This window comes from Tauraco erythrolophus, chromosome 2 (assembly GCF_009769465.1).
Source record: "Tauraco erythrolophus isolate bTauEry1 chromosome 2, bTauEry1.pri, whole genome shotgun sequence".
In the NCBI taxonomy this organism is placed as follows: Eukaryota; Metazoa; Chordata; class Aves; order Musophagiformes; family Musophagidae; genus Tauraco; species Tauraco erythrolophus.
Window position 1 is genome coordinate 20536232 of NC_141466.1, and position 18624 is coordinate 20554855.

Consider the following 18624-nt stretch of genomic DNA (forward strand, 5'->3'; position numbering starts at 1 on the left):
CAAACCTGTGTGAATCTGTAATGGGATACTAAGAAATTTGCTGGATGCTCTTCTCAAACGTCGGATACTGCACTGCTGCAAGCAAGATTCTGGAGCAAGCTGGTCACAGCTCAATATTCAGTATGACAACCCCTCTCTTCACAAAATGGGGAGATCGAATGTTTCCAGTAGAAGGTAGAGCCCCAGAATTTAATTCCTCCACTGCTTTCTCAAGCACGACTGTAAAACACCATTGGCCATCTTGGCCTTCTGTCAGCAAGAACTGACTATCTGCCACTAGCATCCATGGAGAAGTGTCATGCTCCAGCCTTGCTCTCCCATTCACAACAGTAATAGGTGCTGCATGAGGGCACTTGCACTGGGATGCTGCGGTGACCCTCACACCCTTCCCATCCATCAGTGCAGGGACTTCTCTGCCTGCCTAAATGTTAACTAACTGCTTCCCAGCGGGAATTGTCCAAGCTGTGCAAAACCTGTAACAACTAATCGCAGAACTAATTAGCTGACAGCAAAAGCAGATCTTGAACAGTAAGAATCCCAAATTAACAGAAGAGCAGAGCACTTTAATTGTGGTTTGCACCCAGCTGGAGCACCTCACCCTCAAGTTACCACAGAAAAGTCAGAGAGGCAGAAAAAAGGGTTCCAAAATCAAAAATTAGGGCTGACGGCAGCAGTAACAGAGGAGGATAAGTCTAAAGTGCTTCTGGAGGAGGACCTTTCTGACAAGCCCTGGATACACCTACCAAAAGCTGAGCCACATGTAGGGCAATGGCCTGTGGTGCTACAGCTCACTCAGGCAACTGAGTCCCCAGAAACTGCCAGTGCTGTGAGTCCAGGGTTACTCCCTGGAGTCAGAGATTTAAAAAAAAATCTGACTAAGTAACAGAAAGCCTATCTATTTAGAACAACATTCCTAAAAATAGAGTGAATAATAAGTGAAATGTTTTTAAAATCTAGATTTATTAATTTTCCTTTATTACAACATAAATTCTTCTCAAATAACAGAAGGATTTAACAGTGTTCAGTTTGTTATAGACTCAAAATGGTGTACTTTTAAAAAAAAATTCTCAGTATATAATACAAGGAAAATCACAATAGAATTTACATATCCACTGTAGTTCACAAGCAGAGGAGCTAAGCTTGTAATGAATCATATAGGAAATTTGTCATTACAGGTAGAAGAAAAGTTACATGAATTGGTTAGGATTTTAATCACAAACCTCAGAATTCATTTTCTTTAAAATAGATGCATTACACACACACAAAAAAATTGATACTACAAAGAGGCACGTGGTGTTTAGTTGATGGCATTAATTCTGGAACCCAAACAAGGAAACTAATCCACTTTGAGTAGTTAAATCATTTTTTTGCACTGTTTACATACTTTACTGAAGTATTTTCATCCGAGAGCCTCAGCGAGCATCTTAGAATATTAATGAGTGAAGCCTGGCAGCACTCCAGTGTTAGCAAATAAGAAAGTAACATCATTCCCATTTTAGCAACAGGGAAACTGAGGCACTGGGATTATTCAGATCCAGGTAACTGCAGAAAAAAACCTTCCTGGATCTTGATCCTCTTAGAGAGGACTTGATGGAAAGATTAGTCTTCCTCCTTGTTAGATGGCTGGTGACTGTCCTGAGCACTGTTTGAAACACGGTCATTTTTTTTTCATGTTTAAATTGCTGCAAAATAGGTGACATCTATCCAGCTATAGTGTCATTATGATCACCTTTAATCAACAAAAGCCATGAATGCTTTTCCTTTTTAGATCAAAAAGTCACAGCAGCAGAAAGTGCATCTTCAGTCCCTCCAAAAACCTTTGGAAGGCTGTCATGTTATACCCAAAATACTGCAATTGTTCCCTCAATCTGTGCAAAGGTAAACACAGAAAACCAGCAGCGTTGAAAGACAGAATTGCATTATTTATAAAAAAAGGTAAGAGCTGCTGCACAAGAACGCAAAATGAAAATACAGCTTTAAAGATAAAATGTCTGTATGGATAGAGTAACTATGCTCACAGAAGCTGTAATTCAAATTTTCGGGCACTGGGAACATTCCTTTGTCAATCGAATATTTGAAACAAGTTAGCTGAGAGATTCTCAGTCAGGACATGGCCTTTATAAACCAACATGAAATGTTTCACATGGTCCATAATCACAAGGATTTTACTTCGACAGTAAAATATCATACCACATCAGTAAGGTTACTGGAAAAGACCTTTAAAAATAACTTGGCAATAATGTTTGCTGAATGACTGAAAGGGAAGTAAAAACATGTTGCACACCTGAGATGACATGAATTTGCCAAGTTAAAAAAAAAAAAACCTAAACAGCCAATACTTGAATTTAGGATCCAGCATAAATCCAGCAATTTTAAGGCCCTTGTCCTGGTTTCAGCTCTACCCCAGCCAAAACCAGCAGCCATTAAGGAGTATGCATAATTTATTCACAGGCATCTCACTGTTTACATTTTGGCAAGTAAAACATCTTAATGTGGGAACAAGACGTCGCAGACGGCTGCTGTCTCACAAGCAGTGAGGAGCAGGCCAGCAGCAGAGGACAGGACTGTTGGGAGCATAGGTGACCCAGCGCCCTGGGGCAGGACATAACCCAGCGTTGTCCATTGTGCCCCAGTGACAGATTCTGGCCAGCACCAGTTCCCTGGAAGTCATGTGGCCTGAGTAGAAGCCTCCCTCGAATTCTCTTTTGGAAAGAGACTTTATGCGTGGTACAGCATTATTAGCAGCATTGTAAAAGAAGCATATAGGGCCTCACTTTCTCCAGGGAAGTGGACAGACATAAATATGCTTCTTCTGTGGTTACTGTGGGGATCTCTGCCCTGGCATCTGGCCTGGCTGACAAATTGGTCCCATCAATTTCTCTCTGTGGTCCTGACCTAAAAGTGGCAATCCACACTCTGCAGTGCAACCACAAATACTGCACAGTGATTTAAGTGGCTTTCCTTTGTTTACAGCCTCTTTCAGGCCCAAACCCTTCTGGAATATTCCTCATTTTTTCTTCCTTGATTACTGCTGGTGCCCACCAATGACTCCCAACAGACAGCCTCCTTGCTGGCCAAGGAAAGACTGCACTGTGGTTTTATTTAGGAATATGCCCTGGAAGCAGCGCTGGCTCTGGAAGCTTTTGGGAACTTTCCTCCTGTAGTTTGACAGAGCTCACCTGCATCCCAGGAGGCTTTCAATGATACCTGAGTCCCATTGCATTTAGGAGCTTCCAAAAACCTGGGTTATCTGAGTTTGAGATGGGTGCTCAGATTGCAGAAAAGCCTCAAATATCGACAGATGAAGCTGCAACAGTTGGAGCCCCTGGTTAAATGAGGTCGGTCATGCCCCACACAGACTGTGGAGAAACACTTCACTTCCCTGGGCCAAGACAGTCTCCGTGAGAATGCAGAACCTCCCAGGACCTCCTCTCTCACATGTCCCAAATCTCACCTGTGTTCTGCAAAATTATCCATTTCCCCTGTACCACATGACAGTGGTATAAACAGCTTTTAAAAGAATGCAAATAAATATCCAGATGAAAGGCGCTTTAGGGTGCCTACCACCACCTCCCATTTTCCCACAATACGTTCTGGTTCAGAGAAGGCAGGAGGCATTTGAATGCTACTAGAAAAAAAGTCAAGGCTGAAGCTTCAGGAGAGCTATCGGCGCAGGCCCAGGCTGACGAGTATAGACTGCCGTGCATAAATATAGAACAACACACACTTAAAATATATATTAGTTTTATGTATTTTTATATATATATGTATAAATTAGGTATACATATGTGTGTGTATATACAGACACACATGTATGAATCTCAATAGTCCCTCTGTTGAGAAACCTAATACAAATCTCTGAAAATATGCTTAAGAATATCTGAATAATTGATGTATAAGCAATGTATTCTGATCAGGGTTTTCATGAATATGCATTAAAATTCTCCATGGTAGTCACCCTTGTGGGAATAACAACATAGTTGCATAAGTTGTAAACTATAAACACAGGCTTTAAAAATTTTTTGAAGAACAGGTACAGCCAGTGTAAGTAACTTCCAGGACAAAGAGAAAACCAGACTTGAGCAATGGCTCCAAAACACCTGTATTGCCGTAACACATGCAAGTGCACAGGACCTCTCCAGACTTCCCTGCCTCCCAAGTCCCCTTTAAAAGCTCTCTGTAGTTGTGACAGGGGTTACAATTGAAATTAAAAAAAAAAAAAGCGGAGAAGAACATTTTTGATACAGTACAAGAAAAAGGTCATGTTGCAAAATCCAAGAAAATCCCTCCAATCTGGGGATAGTGTGTTATGTATCTCCTCTCTATGAAATTAGGGCAATCTTTTCAGTCCATCTGGATATTATTTTTCCCTATTCATAGGGAATATTATGACAATATTATATTGTCTGGATATTATTTTTCCCTATTCATGGTTTCTAAATATGCTTTTCAATTTCTTTTAATAAAAATACAGTATAAGCCAATATGCACAATACCATATTTTGTTTCAGTTAGATTAAAACTGAGAATGAGACAATTGAATTTTTAACTAAAAGAAAGTTTCCAACTGCAAACACAAGGATGGGTGACATGTTTTAGGGAATCAGTTAACATGTCATCTTTTCCATACATGATGAATTGCCTCAGCAGTACTCTGTACCGCTCTTCCCAGATCAAAGCAGGTGTGCTAGCAGTGATGGAAGGTTTGGTACAGACGAAACCTGAGAAAATTCAGGATAGAGATATGTCACTGGCATAGAGGCAGCATATCCAGGCTTGCAAAAACTGCAAAATTTAGGAATAGTATTAATTTGAACTTGCATGTTACAGTATACCCTGTCTTACAGTAGTTTCTTTTCCCATCAGTGATTACTTACATCTTAATCCTGTGTGCTTTCAAGCACCTTCAAGCTCCTCCTCAGGCTTCTCTCTTGGTTCAAACCACTAGTTTTCAATGAACCAGACTGAGCAACAGTCTGATTACAAGAAACTCTTAGAGCTTGAAAGTCAGCAGATGGCTACACACACAAAATAGGAAAATAAAAACAGAATACACTACAGAGGAGTTCCAGGATTCTAGCAGGGACCTATACAATATCAGGAGTTTCATTAAGAAAACATTTGGTTTTTGTTTTGTGCAAACTGCATTGTGCATGACAGACACAGTGCACGAACCACACAGTGCCCTCTTCCCATGACATTATAAATCTACTGTGAACCCTGCACGGCCCATTAACTTTGTCTCTACACCAATTCTCCAGAAAAATTCTAATCCCATTAAACTTCCTGAACATCAAAGTTATATTTTACAGAAAAGAAAACGAAGGCGAAATTTCACATGTCCACACACTAGTAGTAAAGAAAAACAACTCATGAGTACTCGCTCGTGTCTTAAGAACAACAACAACAAAAAACTGATGAAAGAAAACATGGTCCAGATGATAAAGTGCAATTATTATTTCAGTTGTGCTAAAAAAAAGCTTTCCGATTCTGTAGTTTTACTTCTTGATGATCTTAGTCAACTTTTAATTATAATCTTTTTTTGCTTCTGTCCCCATCTTTCCAGTACTGTTCAGTTTGCATTTCTGTAAGCCGTGAGACAGTACGCTGAAAGGCAAAGATCTCCTCTTCTCCTGTAAACACGGAGAGTCCTTTGGCAGAATCCTATATTAAAACACAAAAGCAGTACCACATAACTGTGAGAGACATAGCTGTACTGAAGTGCATCCTGTCTAACTCCTAAGGCTGAGTGTTTTGTAGGCTTTGATAATACAAGACAGCAGTCTGGCACCAAAGAAATAAAATGAACGTACAAAAATTAAAGAAAAACACCTACTTCAGCTAGGTAATCTTGTGAAGGAACATAGAAAAACAGTAATTTGGATTTAAAACAACATGATGACATGTTAACCACCTATTTTCACTTTTCTGTTGACTAATTGTATACTGATTTAGACAGATCATTTAAAAAATTCATCAACAATAACTAGGTTATAGGGAAAAGGAAAAACAGAATAAGCAATATGCAAAATAGTCCTGTTTGTGAGGATTTGTGAGGCAGTCCTATATAGTCTAGGAAGAGGTAGAACAGACAGCCTTTTTTTTTTTCTTTATTTTAAACGCAGGAACTAAACTTAAATTAGTATTTTCATATATGATTGAGCAGATTTTACAACTAACAATCAAAATGACCATAAAACTTACGCAAAATGGTTCCATACATTGTGACTTTTTTTTAACGATGAATAAATAACATGCAATTACGAAAGCGACAGATAACACTGCAGAAAAAGCAGCAAATCACTAGTTAAATGTTTTCCTAAAACGCTGCTGTAATTATGAGACCAAAACCAATTTTGTTACAAAAGGGAGACGATGTTAATATCATGTACCTGGCTCAAGTCCAAATCATCCATCAACACTCTGTTGTCCTCTAGCCCACCATTGTCGTGTTCTACCAGGAACAAGCTTTGGAGAGGAGTCACTGCAGAACAAACAACACGCACCTGAGAGAAGGAGAGCAAGCAACAATACCATCACTTGGGCTTTACAGAAAAGGGGTAGAATACATGTCTTACGAAAAGCAAACTTCAAATTATGAGCTTGGTTTTTTTTCCAGGTATTTTCCTTTTCTCTTAATTAGCACTGCTATTACAGATTTACCTGACTTAGTCATTTGGAATATTAACATTATAGGATCTTTTTCTCAATAATAACTCAAGTAACTTTTACTCAGAGAACAGCATAACTGTGCTATTAAGTACTCAGAATATCTGCTATATGGGCAATGAGTTCACACTCAAATTTACTTTCTAAAACAACCGCTATAAAGTATTAGTGACCAATGCTTTCTTTCCCCCATAGATTCCTCTGAGTAGGTAAGTGCACTGCACGCATATTTCCATCTAAAGAATATTTAAATTTCAAATTTCCCAGAAGCCTGAGTCAAACCACTCTTGCTTTCACCTATGCTACTCAAGTGCACATTATTTGCTAATGACAATAGCGATGCTGTTTTCATGCCTGCTGGGAGGATATACAATGTGCAGTGAGATACAGGATCTCCAGGGGGCTGCAATGAAGACAGACTGAAATATTATTAACAGGAGGAGACGCTTGTTGAGAATATGCAGGCAAAACATTTGCATTGTGGGCAGGTCTCCACAAATATGCTCTCTCAGGTAGTTCTTCCAAAGAACTACTTGTGATGGGAGTTTAACACTTGTGTTTCTCCTATGGAGGAAGTAATAGAAAGTGGCTCTTAGCTTGCAGTTCTTAATGACAGCAAGTAGATAGAGGAGATCACACATACCCACACCCATTTCTGACATATTATTATTAGTTTATAAGCGTTAGCATATCCTCTGAGAAACTGTCTATATCCAAATCATAAAGCACAAAGAATCTGGCTGACTTTAATGAGACTACTCATACACTTAGCTAGTTCAATACCTTGCTGAATCAGGGCCTTTCTGATCATCTTGCCAGGACATTCTTGGGGGGAAAAAAATAAATCTCACTCCGTATTTCCTGATTGCATAAATATTTAAGTGTGTGCATATATAACCACACATAAGATGGGGTTTCATATCTTGTATTACTTTTTAAAAATTATCTTAAACGTGAACTTATCTTTGTTTTAGTAGTGCTGATTTTGCTTCTATGATTGAAACCTCTGTAAATCCCCATGAAGTGCTGCATTTATCATTACTATTCCATTAGAAGCTCTGCAACCTAATGTAAAGACTATAGTGACTGTTTCTTTTAAACTTAATAATATAACTATGCTATTAAATCCTCAGTACTCTGTTCAGGAAGGCACTGATTCCCAATCAACTGCTCATACAGATTAAAATTTTTAAAATTTCAATTTACTCCAGCACAGTTGGCAGCACAATCTCTCATTGTTAAAACGATGACATGGCTTCTGTGGTTTTCCTGGGTTAGGAAAGAAATAACATCTCTATTCAAGAAAGGCAAATGAGGTCAGGCTTATATTTATGGTCACACTTAACGCTCACAGAATTCAAAAAAAAACCCTGCCTTTATTGCTATGTGCCCTTTTTCATGAAGCTGGAATGATGTTTCTTTGCAATGCTAGTTCATTCTGCTTATGTTTTCCAAATCATTACCACAGAAAGCCTTACTTCAAACCGATTATAACAGTCAGGTTTTAGCGTTCCCAATATTTTTCCTATACATATAGGAAAGGCTTGGTTCTCACCTTATGCTCATAAAAGGTATCGATGAGAGTAATGAATCGACGAGTTTGTGTCCTTTTTACCATTGTGAGAAGTGGTATGGCACGAATAAAGACCGTGTCAAAATGCTTTGATATCTCCAAATAGTCACCGGCCCCAAGAGGCTGAAAGAAAACAAACCATAAGAAATGGAAACATGGAAACCCATGATAGAATGATACATAAGCACCGTATCTCAAAATATTACAATTAGAAAAGAGAAAGTGTAAAGTCCTGATCATATTATTGTTTTTGTTTCTTCATATCTTGCTTCAGGAATGCTTGTTTGCCCTTACTAACACAGGTATATGTGGGTGCTCACTCACACTGCCGGCTTTACCCAAACAGTGTTCGATAGTTAAAACTGTGGCTCTTCTGCATCCTGACAATGTTATGATCTCTCTGACAACCTCAAACAAAATAATCACTATAAAGCATAATCCGTAGAAGGAAAGAAAAGACATGGTTAAGCTACTAAGTCAACTCAAAGCACAAATAATTTGAACAGCTATTAGGATGCTTTCCAGCAGCAAGATTTTTAAACGTAAATGCACAGGTTAATTATTAAATCCTACGTAGACCTGCATTCAGTTCAGCCAAGACTAACTCTGAATAAAAATCTTACGTTCTAAGTACCGAAAGCAACAGGAAATAGACAAAAATACAATTTTGTAGCAGTTCCTTTGTTCGTGGTTTCACCTGTAATGATGAAATAAAAATCCATAATATCTTTTTAGTTTCTGTATCTAAACCATCAACAGAAGATACGCACAAATAGTAGTAGCTCATTCAACTACACATTCAAATACATTCACTTAAAACTACTTTTTCATTACATGGAAGGCAATTTTTTCTGCAAGATCTACCCTATTAGTACTGCAGGTAGTACTTTATCTTGACCTGTTAAGTCATCTTATTTAGGAGAAAAACTTCATGCTCCTGAAACTCATCTCATTAGTTTTACTTGTGTGAGTACTTCAGTATCTTGGATGTAACTACTCCATAGAGCAAGATTGGCAGCATCAATTACTAACGGCTGCCCATGACCAGGACTTTCAGTTTTATTTACATGCAAGAATGGGAAACCTGTAGAAATGGTCTATGTGCAAGCACAGGAGAGAGAAGCTCTGACAGCATTCCAAAAATTATTCTGAAAATTAATGGGAATAAACTAGAGCTCACCAGCTAACCCCCCAGGCAGTTATTGAAGTCTGTGACTCTAAGCCAGCTCTCCCATTTGCAGACTCATCAATATCCCTGCTTTCCCATTCACAACCACACAACTGCCCTGTGGCATCTATGGAAAAGAATTATTACAAAAACTTTCAAGTGTTTTTAGCATTGTTTCAGAGCAGTATATACTATAGCCTCTTCTCAAAGCTATATACTATTCATTTTCTCCCTCCATTTCAGTCCCCCAGCCATTCTTATGGACTTCTTAACTAGAAACCAAGAAACCAACCATCATGAGGGCCACCAGCAACAGCTTCATGCATCACCTTTGAAAAAAAAAAAAAAAAGATCTCATCTGGACAAAGAGTAGCTGAACTTGAAATGTTTTGATGAAATAAAGCATGAAAAAGTTAAAGAAAGTGAAAGGTGGACGGAAACATTACAGAGCTAGCCTACTGCATACCTCACCATCAGACACAAGTAATAGCCAGCTGGACAACAGTCATATCAAGTGCAAAAGAAAACAATAGAAGCACTAAAAGCAACACATACTAGGATGCTGCTGGAGATTTTAAGATTGGTGGTAAGCAAACGGTTTAGGTAACGGTAATTTTTATTCCATACTTAGGACTGAAGTACTGTTAAGTACAGAGAAGATCAAGTACGCCTGTGTGCTGAGTACCTGAGAGGGACAACAGCAATGACCTAATTGAATGTGAGAAAGGAAATAATTTCTCATGTCTCTCTTTAGGTAAGAAACTACAGACATTGCTGCTATTCAGCTTCATTCTTTTATCACATGAAGAGCCCAAGCACTCTTCTGCCGAAGCCCAAAGCCCTGAGGAATTATTCTCTCCAGCCCCAGTGTGATATACTTTCTCTACCCAAACCGTATGAATACACCCTTCTTGTTTCAAATATAAAAATCAAATATTAAAAGCTGATTCCTAAAATAAATAAATAAACAATTAAATAAAAAATGAGGGTTTCAAACCTTTGCTAAATCCACAAACTGAAGTGCCCAACCACTGAGCTATACATCTAAGAACTTGGTAGGCACCTTGGTGAGTATCCACACATGAAAGTGAAAAACCTAGAGCATCAGAGAAAGGAAACGGGTGGAGGACAGATATAAGGCTAATGCATTTCAAATGGGAAGAAAGGAAGATGGAATATTTCTTTTGCTTTATATAGAGACATAAACCCACAGTTTGTAGAGGGTTGCAATATGCATCTTTATCCCAGCCAAACAAGAATTCAATCTACTTCAGCAGTGCAAAAACAAGTAATTCAAAATCTCCTCTAATTAAGGACATAAAAGGCAGATAATTTCAAGCTGTTTAACAAGAATTTCTGAAATACCTACACCAGTGCTAAGTGATAATACTCTGTAAATGTTGGCACAAACGTGTCTTTAGAGACTCAAAAATCTCGTGATCAGAAAGATCTACGCTTAACAGCCATGAGCATTTTAATAGAGTAAGTTTGTACCTCTCTGCCAAGGCTCAAGTTTGGTGAGACGCTACTGAAACTCCAAGTCATCCAGTCAGTTGTTACATATGGCTCAGTTGGCATCAGCTGTAGTTCTTTACATATAGGAGTTCTCAAACCCTCTTCTTTTAGAGTTTAGAAAGACATAACCCTCGAGATTATTGGCTGGATGGCCGCACTCAAAGAGTTGCAGTCAACAGTTCAATGTCCAAGTGGACGCCAGTGACGAGTGGTGTTCCTCAGGGATCAGTACTGGGGCCAGTGCTATTTAACATCTTTGTTGGCAAGATGGACAGTGGGATCAAGTGCACCCTCAGCAAGTTTGCTGATGATACCAAGTTGTGTGGTGTTATGGACACGCTGGAGGGAAGGGATGCCATCCAGAGGGACCTTGACAGGCTGGAGAGGTGGGCTTGCAAGAACCTCATGAAGTTCAACAAGGCCAAGTGCAAGGTCCTGCACGTGGGTCGGGGCAATCCATGCACAAGTACAGGCTGGGCAAAGAATGGATTGAGAGCAACCCTGAGGAAAAGGACTTGGGAGTGCTGGTAGATAAGAAGCTCAACGTGAGCCGGCAATGTGCGCTGGCAGCCCAGAAAGCCAACCGTATTCTGGGCTGCATCAAAAGGAGCGTGGCCAGCAGGTCCAGGGAGGTGATTCCGCCCCTCTACTCTGCCCTTGTGAGACCCCACCTGCAGTACTGCGTTCAGCTCTGGAGTCCCAACACCAGAAGGACATGGAGCAGCTGGAGTGAGTCCAGAGGAGGGCGACGAAGATGATCCGAGGGCTGAAACACCTCTGCTATGAAGACAGGCTGAGAGTTCGGGCTGTTCAGCCTGGAGAAGAGAAGCCTTTTTTTATTCCTCTAACCTTGTTATTGGCTCAATTTCCATGCTGCCTGCAATTGTTTCAAAGCTTTTCTAATTTACCAGGTACCCTCAAAAGGCTTCAAATGCATGAGACCAGGATGCAGGAGCACCCTGACAACTTCTCAAGTCACATTCTCACTGGCCTTTTGTCCTTACAAAGCTGGCATGTGGCTGGCACGAGCACTCATGTATCAACTCCGTGCCACACAGGAAAGACAGCCAGGGAAAACGGGTTCAAGGCCAGATTACACCACTGCTAGGGATTCTGACTCTACAGTCCAGTTACAGAAGCTCCACTGAGGAGCAGATTTCTGCTGTTTCAGCAGTCAGCAGCCCTCCCCTCACCTTCACAGCATCGAATACAGGCCCTTCGTCCTCACCTTGCAGCAAGTACTGGCTGGTTCCTGACTGCCAACAAACACAGGCTTGGGACAAGATGACAGCAATAGTGGCAAATTATTTGAGATGCTTAACCATTGTCTTCTGTATAACCCTCCAGGGCTAAAATGTATATTATGAACCTCAACCAGTCACAGAAAGTATTCCATTTTAGTCAGTAGCATACAGGAAGGTATTACTTCCTCTGAAGTTGCTAATGAAGATACAAATCCTCCTAATATTGACACATATATATGTAATCCTCTTATTAGAAGTTTAGTCTGATTAATCTGGTCCTCTGAACAGCATTGTAAAAATAACAACTTGATTTGGTGTGTGTTTCTGGTACTGTCTGATTTTGATTTGTTTCATCAATTATCAATCAAAACCCAGCTTCGAACCATAACACATTTATGTAAGAATTGTCACTTACCATTTGTTACCAGCTCTTTCACATGCTGCAGTATAATTTTTTTTTTTTTTAAAAAAAAGCCCTAACAGATAAGAATCTTTCTTATGGTATTATTGTTCTTGCATGTGTATATAAGGTAAAACTCTTGTAGATTTTTGTCATTAACTTTGATGCCAGGAGTCAGTATTTTACAGGCATCATACTAATGCCAAATGCATTAGCACTAACACGGGCTACCCTCCTGACAAAGTGTTTACTCCACTTCAGTCTGCTTGACTGAGTTCTCACCTTCATTTGTTTTTGTTTCTCTGTCTACTTAATGCATTTTCAGCTATCATCATCTCCGTTCAAGTAGGATGCTTATTATTTGGAGCTCTCTGCGGACTGTTCTAAGAGTTAGTTGTCTCCTGTTTCTATTACAGATTCCATTTAATTAAAGTATAAAGCATCCTCCTTCTTTGTTGACTCATCAATGACAGAGTAGCTCATCTTTTAGAGATTGTCTGAAGAATACAGAACGCTTTACCTATGTTACACAAAGATATTTCATCTCAAGAGAAAATTTATTTTTGTTTATGTTGGAAGATATTCCAGGGCCAGTTCCAATAACATCCTGAAGAGATGTGATTGACAGTAACTACAATTTAGTGCAGACACTCTACCACTCCAAAACCAAAATACAGTTTAAGGCCAGGTAATATTTACAACTTAGACATTAAGCAATAACAAAAAAAACCCATAGAGCTCTTTCTGTTGTTTCCAAAAGAGCCACACTCTATCACTAGTAGGGCTGATAAAACAGAGCACTGAGGTAATATTTCAAGATCATAATTCAAGAAAGGAACAGAAAAACCTAAGGCATGACCCATGACGCATCTGCATGTTGAAGTTTAAATAAAAAGGTAAGACAGGGCACGGCTAACTTGGTTTAAAAAAGTGAAGACACTGATCTCAGTGGAGTCACCATCTCTGGAGGTATTTAAAAGACATGTAAACGTGGCGCATTGGGACATGGTTTAGTGGTGGACTTGGCATGTTAAGTTAACAGTTGGACTCGATCTTCGAGGTCCTTTCCAACCTAAATGACTCTATGATTCTGATGGCAGTGCAAATCTATTGGAAAGCTCTAAGTTACAGGAAAAGAGAAGTTACTTTGAAGCATTACTAATAAACTGAGAAATTAATGAAGAAGGCAATTTCTTATCAAGCTTTACTGAAGGCTTCTGGTGGAAAAAAAAAAGGCATGTCGTTCTGTAATTAAAGATCACATCAGAGGGCATACTGAGGAAAGATTAAAATAACATGCAGGGTTTTTTTTGAGTTTCCTAACTAAGCATTATGAGTTGGCCTGCAACTTTAAAATTATTATTTTAACTTGTTTGAACACTGCAAGTAGTGTTCTACTACATGAGGCTATACAACTTGTTTGCTAAAATATTGACTAATTGATTCATTATTCTTTCTTTTAAAATATTCTTTAATGTTTTGTCATGGGTTAGGCCGCTCCAGCAACCAAACCCCACACAGTCACTCACTCTCCCTCCCCCAGCCCCAGGGATGAGGGAGAGAATTAAAGGAGAAATGGGAAACCCGTGGGTTGAGATAAGAATAATTTAATACAGATGAGTAATACACAGTGTAGATGCTCACCACCCCTCTTATCCAAAGCCCATCTCATCCCAAAGCTGCAATCCCAGACAAACACGAGGCCCCGAAATAGAGAGGGGGAGAGAGAGAGATAGGACTCCAAGAGTGGGAGAACTGGATGAGAGAAAAAAAAAACAATAGAGCAAAAGTGCGGAAGCGCAAAGGAGCAAAAGCAGCGAAAGAGCAAAAGCGCAAAAAGCCCTTCTTTCCAGCTGTCCCTCACCTTTATACTGGGCATGATGCTGCATGATATGGAATACTAATTGGCCAGTTTGGCCCTCAATCTTAAGTTCCACCACAAATCACAAGGGGAATCGTGGCCCCCCTTGTCCTGGCCATGCTCCCCCCTTATCCCGCCGTGCTTCTGCACTCTGGCGAGAACACGGAACACTGAAAAGACCTTGGAGTTTCACTTCCAACCACAAATATCAGCTTGCTATCAATATTCTTCTCAGAGTGACCCTCTGAGTAAAACCAAAACACGGAGCTCTTCTAGCTGCTAAAAAGAAGAGCTAACTCTGTCCCAGCTAAAACCAGGACACGTGTGTTTTAGTTACTAAGAGGGAAGACACCAAAAATGAATGGCCCAATGATGCTTCCAGCAGTAATCACACAAATGAAAGTTACATTTTGAAAAACATTGTTAAAGCTGAAAAGTCAGACACAGATGTTAGACAGCAGTTGCCTGTGGACCCTTAATCTTTATCCCTAGGATATATGCTATAGTTTTGACTTACATTAACTGATGCTTCCCCCTCTTCCAGGACCCTTGACCTACCAGTATGCAGAATACTGGTTCTCATATAAGGCACACTTGGCAGTAAGTGTTTTGTCCTTTATTTCTGGAGTGTCACAAAATCTAATTTTTCATAGACTTTTCAAACACTTATGTGGAAGAATTATGCGTTTCTTCTTCGGCTTTTGTTATCACAACACCTAGGTATTTCACCTGCAGTCACAAATTTATCTCCACAACGATGGCTGTGAATCAAGAAAGATACACTATCTCCGTTTTACAAACAGACGAGAGAGAAATTAAAATTAAAAGCATATGCAAGCACTTGGTGCCAGGTTAAGGACTTCTGAAAGACGATTTTTCAGGTTTCATGGAACACTAACAGTTCGAAATCCAACACCCACTGACTTCAGTCAGAGCCATGACTATGGCAGTCTAGGCCTCAGTGCCTCAAGAAGAATGCCCAGAAAATTAAGATTACAGTTGCCAACAGTCAAAAGGTGGGGTTTTGGCTGGGTTTTTTGTTTGTTTGTAGGTGTTTGGGTTTTTTAACAAGAACAGTATCACACACTAACTCTGGTGCAGACTATGACAGAAGCCAATTATACAAGGCAGCATTCAGCTGTATGTGATCATGTAATTACAGTATCACATAGCAATGATGATTACTGTAGTGCCTATGCAGAAGGAGGGACAAACTCAGAAAAAAGCAACAGCCATTCTGGATTTTCCTAACTGTATTTTGGTATTGATGCCACCTTACCTTATACCTACTGCACATCCTTTGTGTAAACTGTTTTCCAGTTTTGACACCCACAGAGATGATGAGTAGAGCAGGAATCTGAGATCTAAAAATGCTGGGGTAGAAGATATCTTCTGGATCAAGTACAGCCCTCTGCTATCTCAGGTCAATTCATCACAGAATCCTGGTGAGAACTCATTTTGCTTGTTCTTACAGCACAAGTTTTTTTAGTCCCATTTCTCACAATGGACAGTTGTGTCAGAACTTTGTTCTTCTGCTGATTCAGAAAACGTTACTAACTTCCAGCTTTTTTATATTCATAAACAATTTTATATTCATGTATGACAGTGCTAGCAACTAACTGAAAAAGTGCTTTTCCATTCTTGATATTTATTGGGGGTGACTGATGTGGATGAGGTTCTCTCATTTTTTTTTTTTCTCTCCTGTGAGCAAAACATGCATGCCATTCTAGCCCAGACTCTCCCAAGTACACCTTTTCTGCACCTTCTCTACTTGAGTTCCTTTTTCTTGCACACAGGTAAACACTGCTTCACTCATGGGTATTTGCCCATCTCTCTGTTTTATCCCAACCGAGATGAAATGTCAGTCTCACTAGAGCACGCCACTATGTTTATTCATCACTAAGCATCTACTAAATAACAACAGACATTGGCACTGAGCCTACTAGAAGTAAGATGTCTCAAAGACCCATCAACTGGTCAAAGTTGGCTACAGACTGGTGAAACGGCAAAAGGCATGTTTCTGCTCCCAAAGCCCTCACTGACAAATTTCCAGTTCCAACTCCAAAGTACGGCATTTGTCAATGATAAGGTCTCCAAAAATAGTTAAGGCTTAAAAAAAAAAAAATAGAAGTTTCTGTTGCTCTGTACAGTAAACAAACAAGTCTATAAACAATTTCAACAGATATAAGCAGGTAAAACACAGAAGGCCATAAGAAAGAAACGTATTTGCATTAAAAGCGCATGTAAGTTCCCCTTAAATAAGCTAACAGATCAAGCGATCTTGTAGTTTTTTAAGTTTTAAAAAGAACCCAGAAACTATGGGAATTAGGTTTATAGGTCATCCTATTTATAAGTCTAGTTAAATATTGCCACTTACTGTTAAAGATTCCAAAACCATGGACAATTCTTTTTTTAAAAAGAGTACATTCAGGCATTTAAGAAACAAAGAATTGAATTAAAAAGGTAAACCCTTAAAACTACAATCAGCTTCAAAATCTTGGTTTTGTGTATTCTCTGGTCTATAAAGTATAGGATCTAAAAACTCAAAGCTTATGCAGCTTTCACCAAAGAGAGTGCTTTCTAAAATTAAGCCCCGATACACATGAAATAAGGCATCAAAAAGAAAGGAGGTTTGACTAACAATATTACTACATTACAATATCTCCATCTGAAATGAGTGTATTAAGCGTATGAGCTAGATAAGACTTTGGGGTGTAGAAACTGGTTAAATTCTGAAAGCGTAGCTAATGAAAAACAGACTCTCAGTCCAGAGCCTAAGCTGCAAAGTGAATCTCCTGCTCCGGATAAAACTAAGATCAAAATCAAACTAAGGAAAACTATGATTCTAAACAGTTATTGAAAATAATGCTCACTTCTGAGCAACTCCATGGTATCTTTATTTACAACTATACCCAGCAATCCTAAAGATGACACCAAATTCTACAGTGGATTAGTTTAGCAGTTTTTAATGAAGGTAATTCCTCAAAATGATTCAGAATCATTAAACTGCAAATGCGGCTGAGCTGTGTCATCACAAGGGGAGACATTCAATTGACTTGCACAGATGCTTGCATTCCTAAATCACTGTTTGCCTTTGAAAATTACACCTTAAAAAAAACAAACAAACAAAAAAAAAAACCCAAAACCCAAAACACAACAAGCCAAAAGAACAAACCAACCAACCAAAAAGAAACTCTTTGGTTACATCTTCTTTCATTTTGAAGTACAAGCTATTCAAGTTAGGAACCGCACCTTCCTCTTGGTCTGTACAGGGTGCCTACTGCAATGAAACAGCCACCTAACAGAAACTGTTTTCCACGTCTTTCTTGTGCTAATCTACACTAATTTGCACTTTGCCAATTACAGAAACGCTAAACAACTTGTTGTTTATGAACTTCCATGCATTTCTGCATTAAGCCTTTTGCATTTGACATGACTGTCTGTTCTCTAGTTTACCCACCCACGGAATCAGTTTTGTAGATCCATCTTCCTATCCTCTTGAGACGCTATGGTCATTGGCACTTGGCGGTTGGACAAAAGGCTATATTTAATTACTTAATGGAGATACGGTAGGATCAATGAAACAAGTTACTCAACCTTTGTGAAGAAAAGGCTAAAACGTGTTAGGCCACGAAGTCAGCGTTCCCAGCAGAGGGCAGTGGTTGCTACGCAAGCGAGAGGCAGACTTAAACCCATAGTACTGTGAGGAGGACTCCACCGACTTACTCCTTTAGGACCTTGCAGGATTACATGTAAAGTACACGGCTGCTTAAATTATTTATACCAGATCAAGATTCAAGCTAAACTGTCACAATTATCAGTTTTTAAGCAAAATTTTAAAAGGGAAGTGAAGAAAGAGGACTGGCAGAGGGTGATTTTTCACGTAATGAACGCTGACCTTTATGTGTGAATACAGAGAAATGAAACCACTCTGATGGGGTAGTAAGACTTACATGTGGATGACTGCGAGTTTAGGACCTTGAGATTTTAAAATCAATTTAGTATGTACGTTTTATTTTTTTAAAGTATTTTCATCTGAACTTTGGATATACATACAACTGTGTAGAAAGGGTATAAGGAAAAAAAAAAGTTTTTTTATAAACACATTGTTGATTTCCAGTTACCAGATCTGACCATTCAAAAAGCCTTGTATAATTTGTCATGGACAATCATAAACTGTATTTGCTTGTCAAG

At 39.2% G+C, this 18624-nt stretch overlaps 1 protein-coding gene across 2 annotated transcripts in view; it reads right to left on the reverse strand.

Moving 5' to 3' along the window:
• Window positions 1-3824: 3824 nt before the first annotated feature.
• Window positions 3825-18624, reverse strand: part of AFG1L (AFG1 like ATPase) — a 69602-nt gene continuing 54802 nt past the window's right edge. For both annotated transcript variants that reach the window (XM_086608129.1, XM_086608128.1), the window contains 3 exons: window positions 8225-8365; window positions 6393-6506; window positions 3825-5664 (listed from right to left, as the gene is read on the reverse strand). In XM_086608129.1, the coding sequence (XP_086464255.1) occupies window positions 5530-5664; window positions 6393-6506; window positions 8225-8365 (390 nt within the window). In that variant the 3' untranslated portion in view covers window positions 3825-5529. The remainder of the gene's footprint in view (window positions 5665-6392; window positions 6507-8224; window positions 8366-18624) is intronic.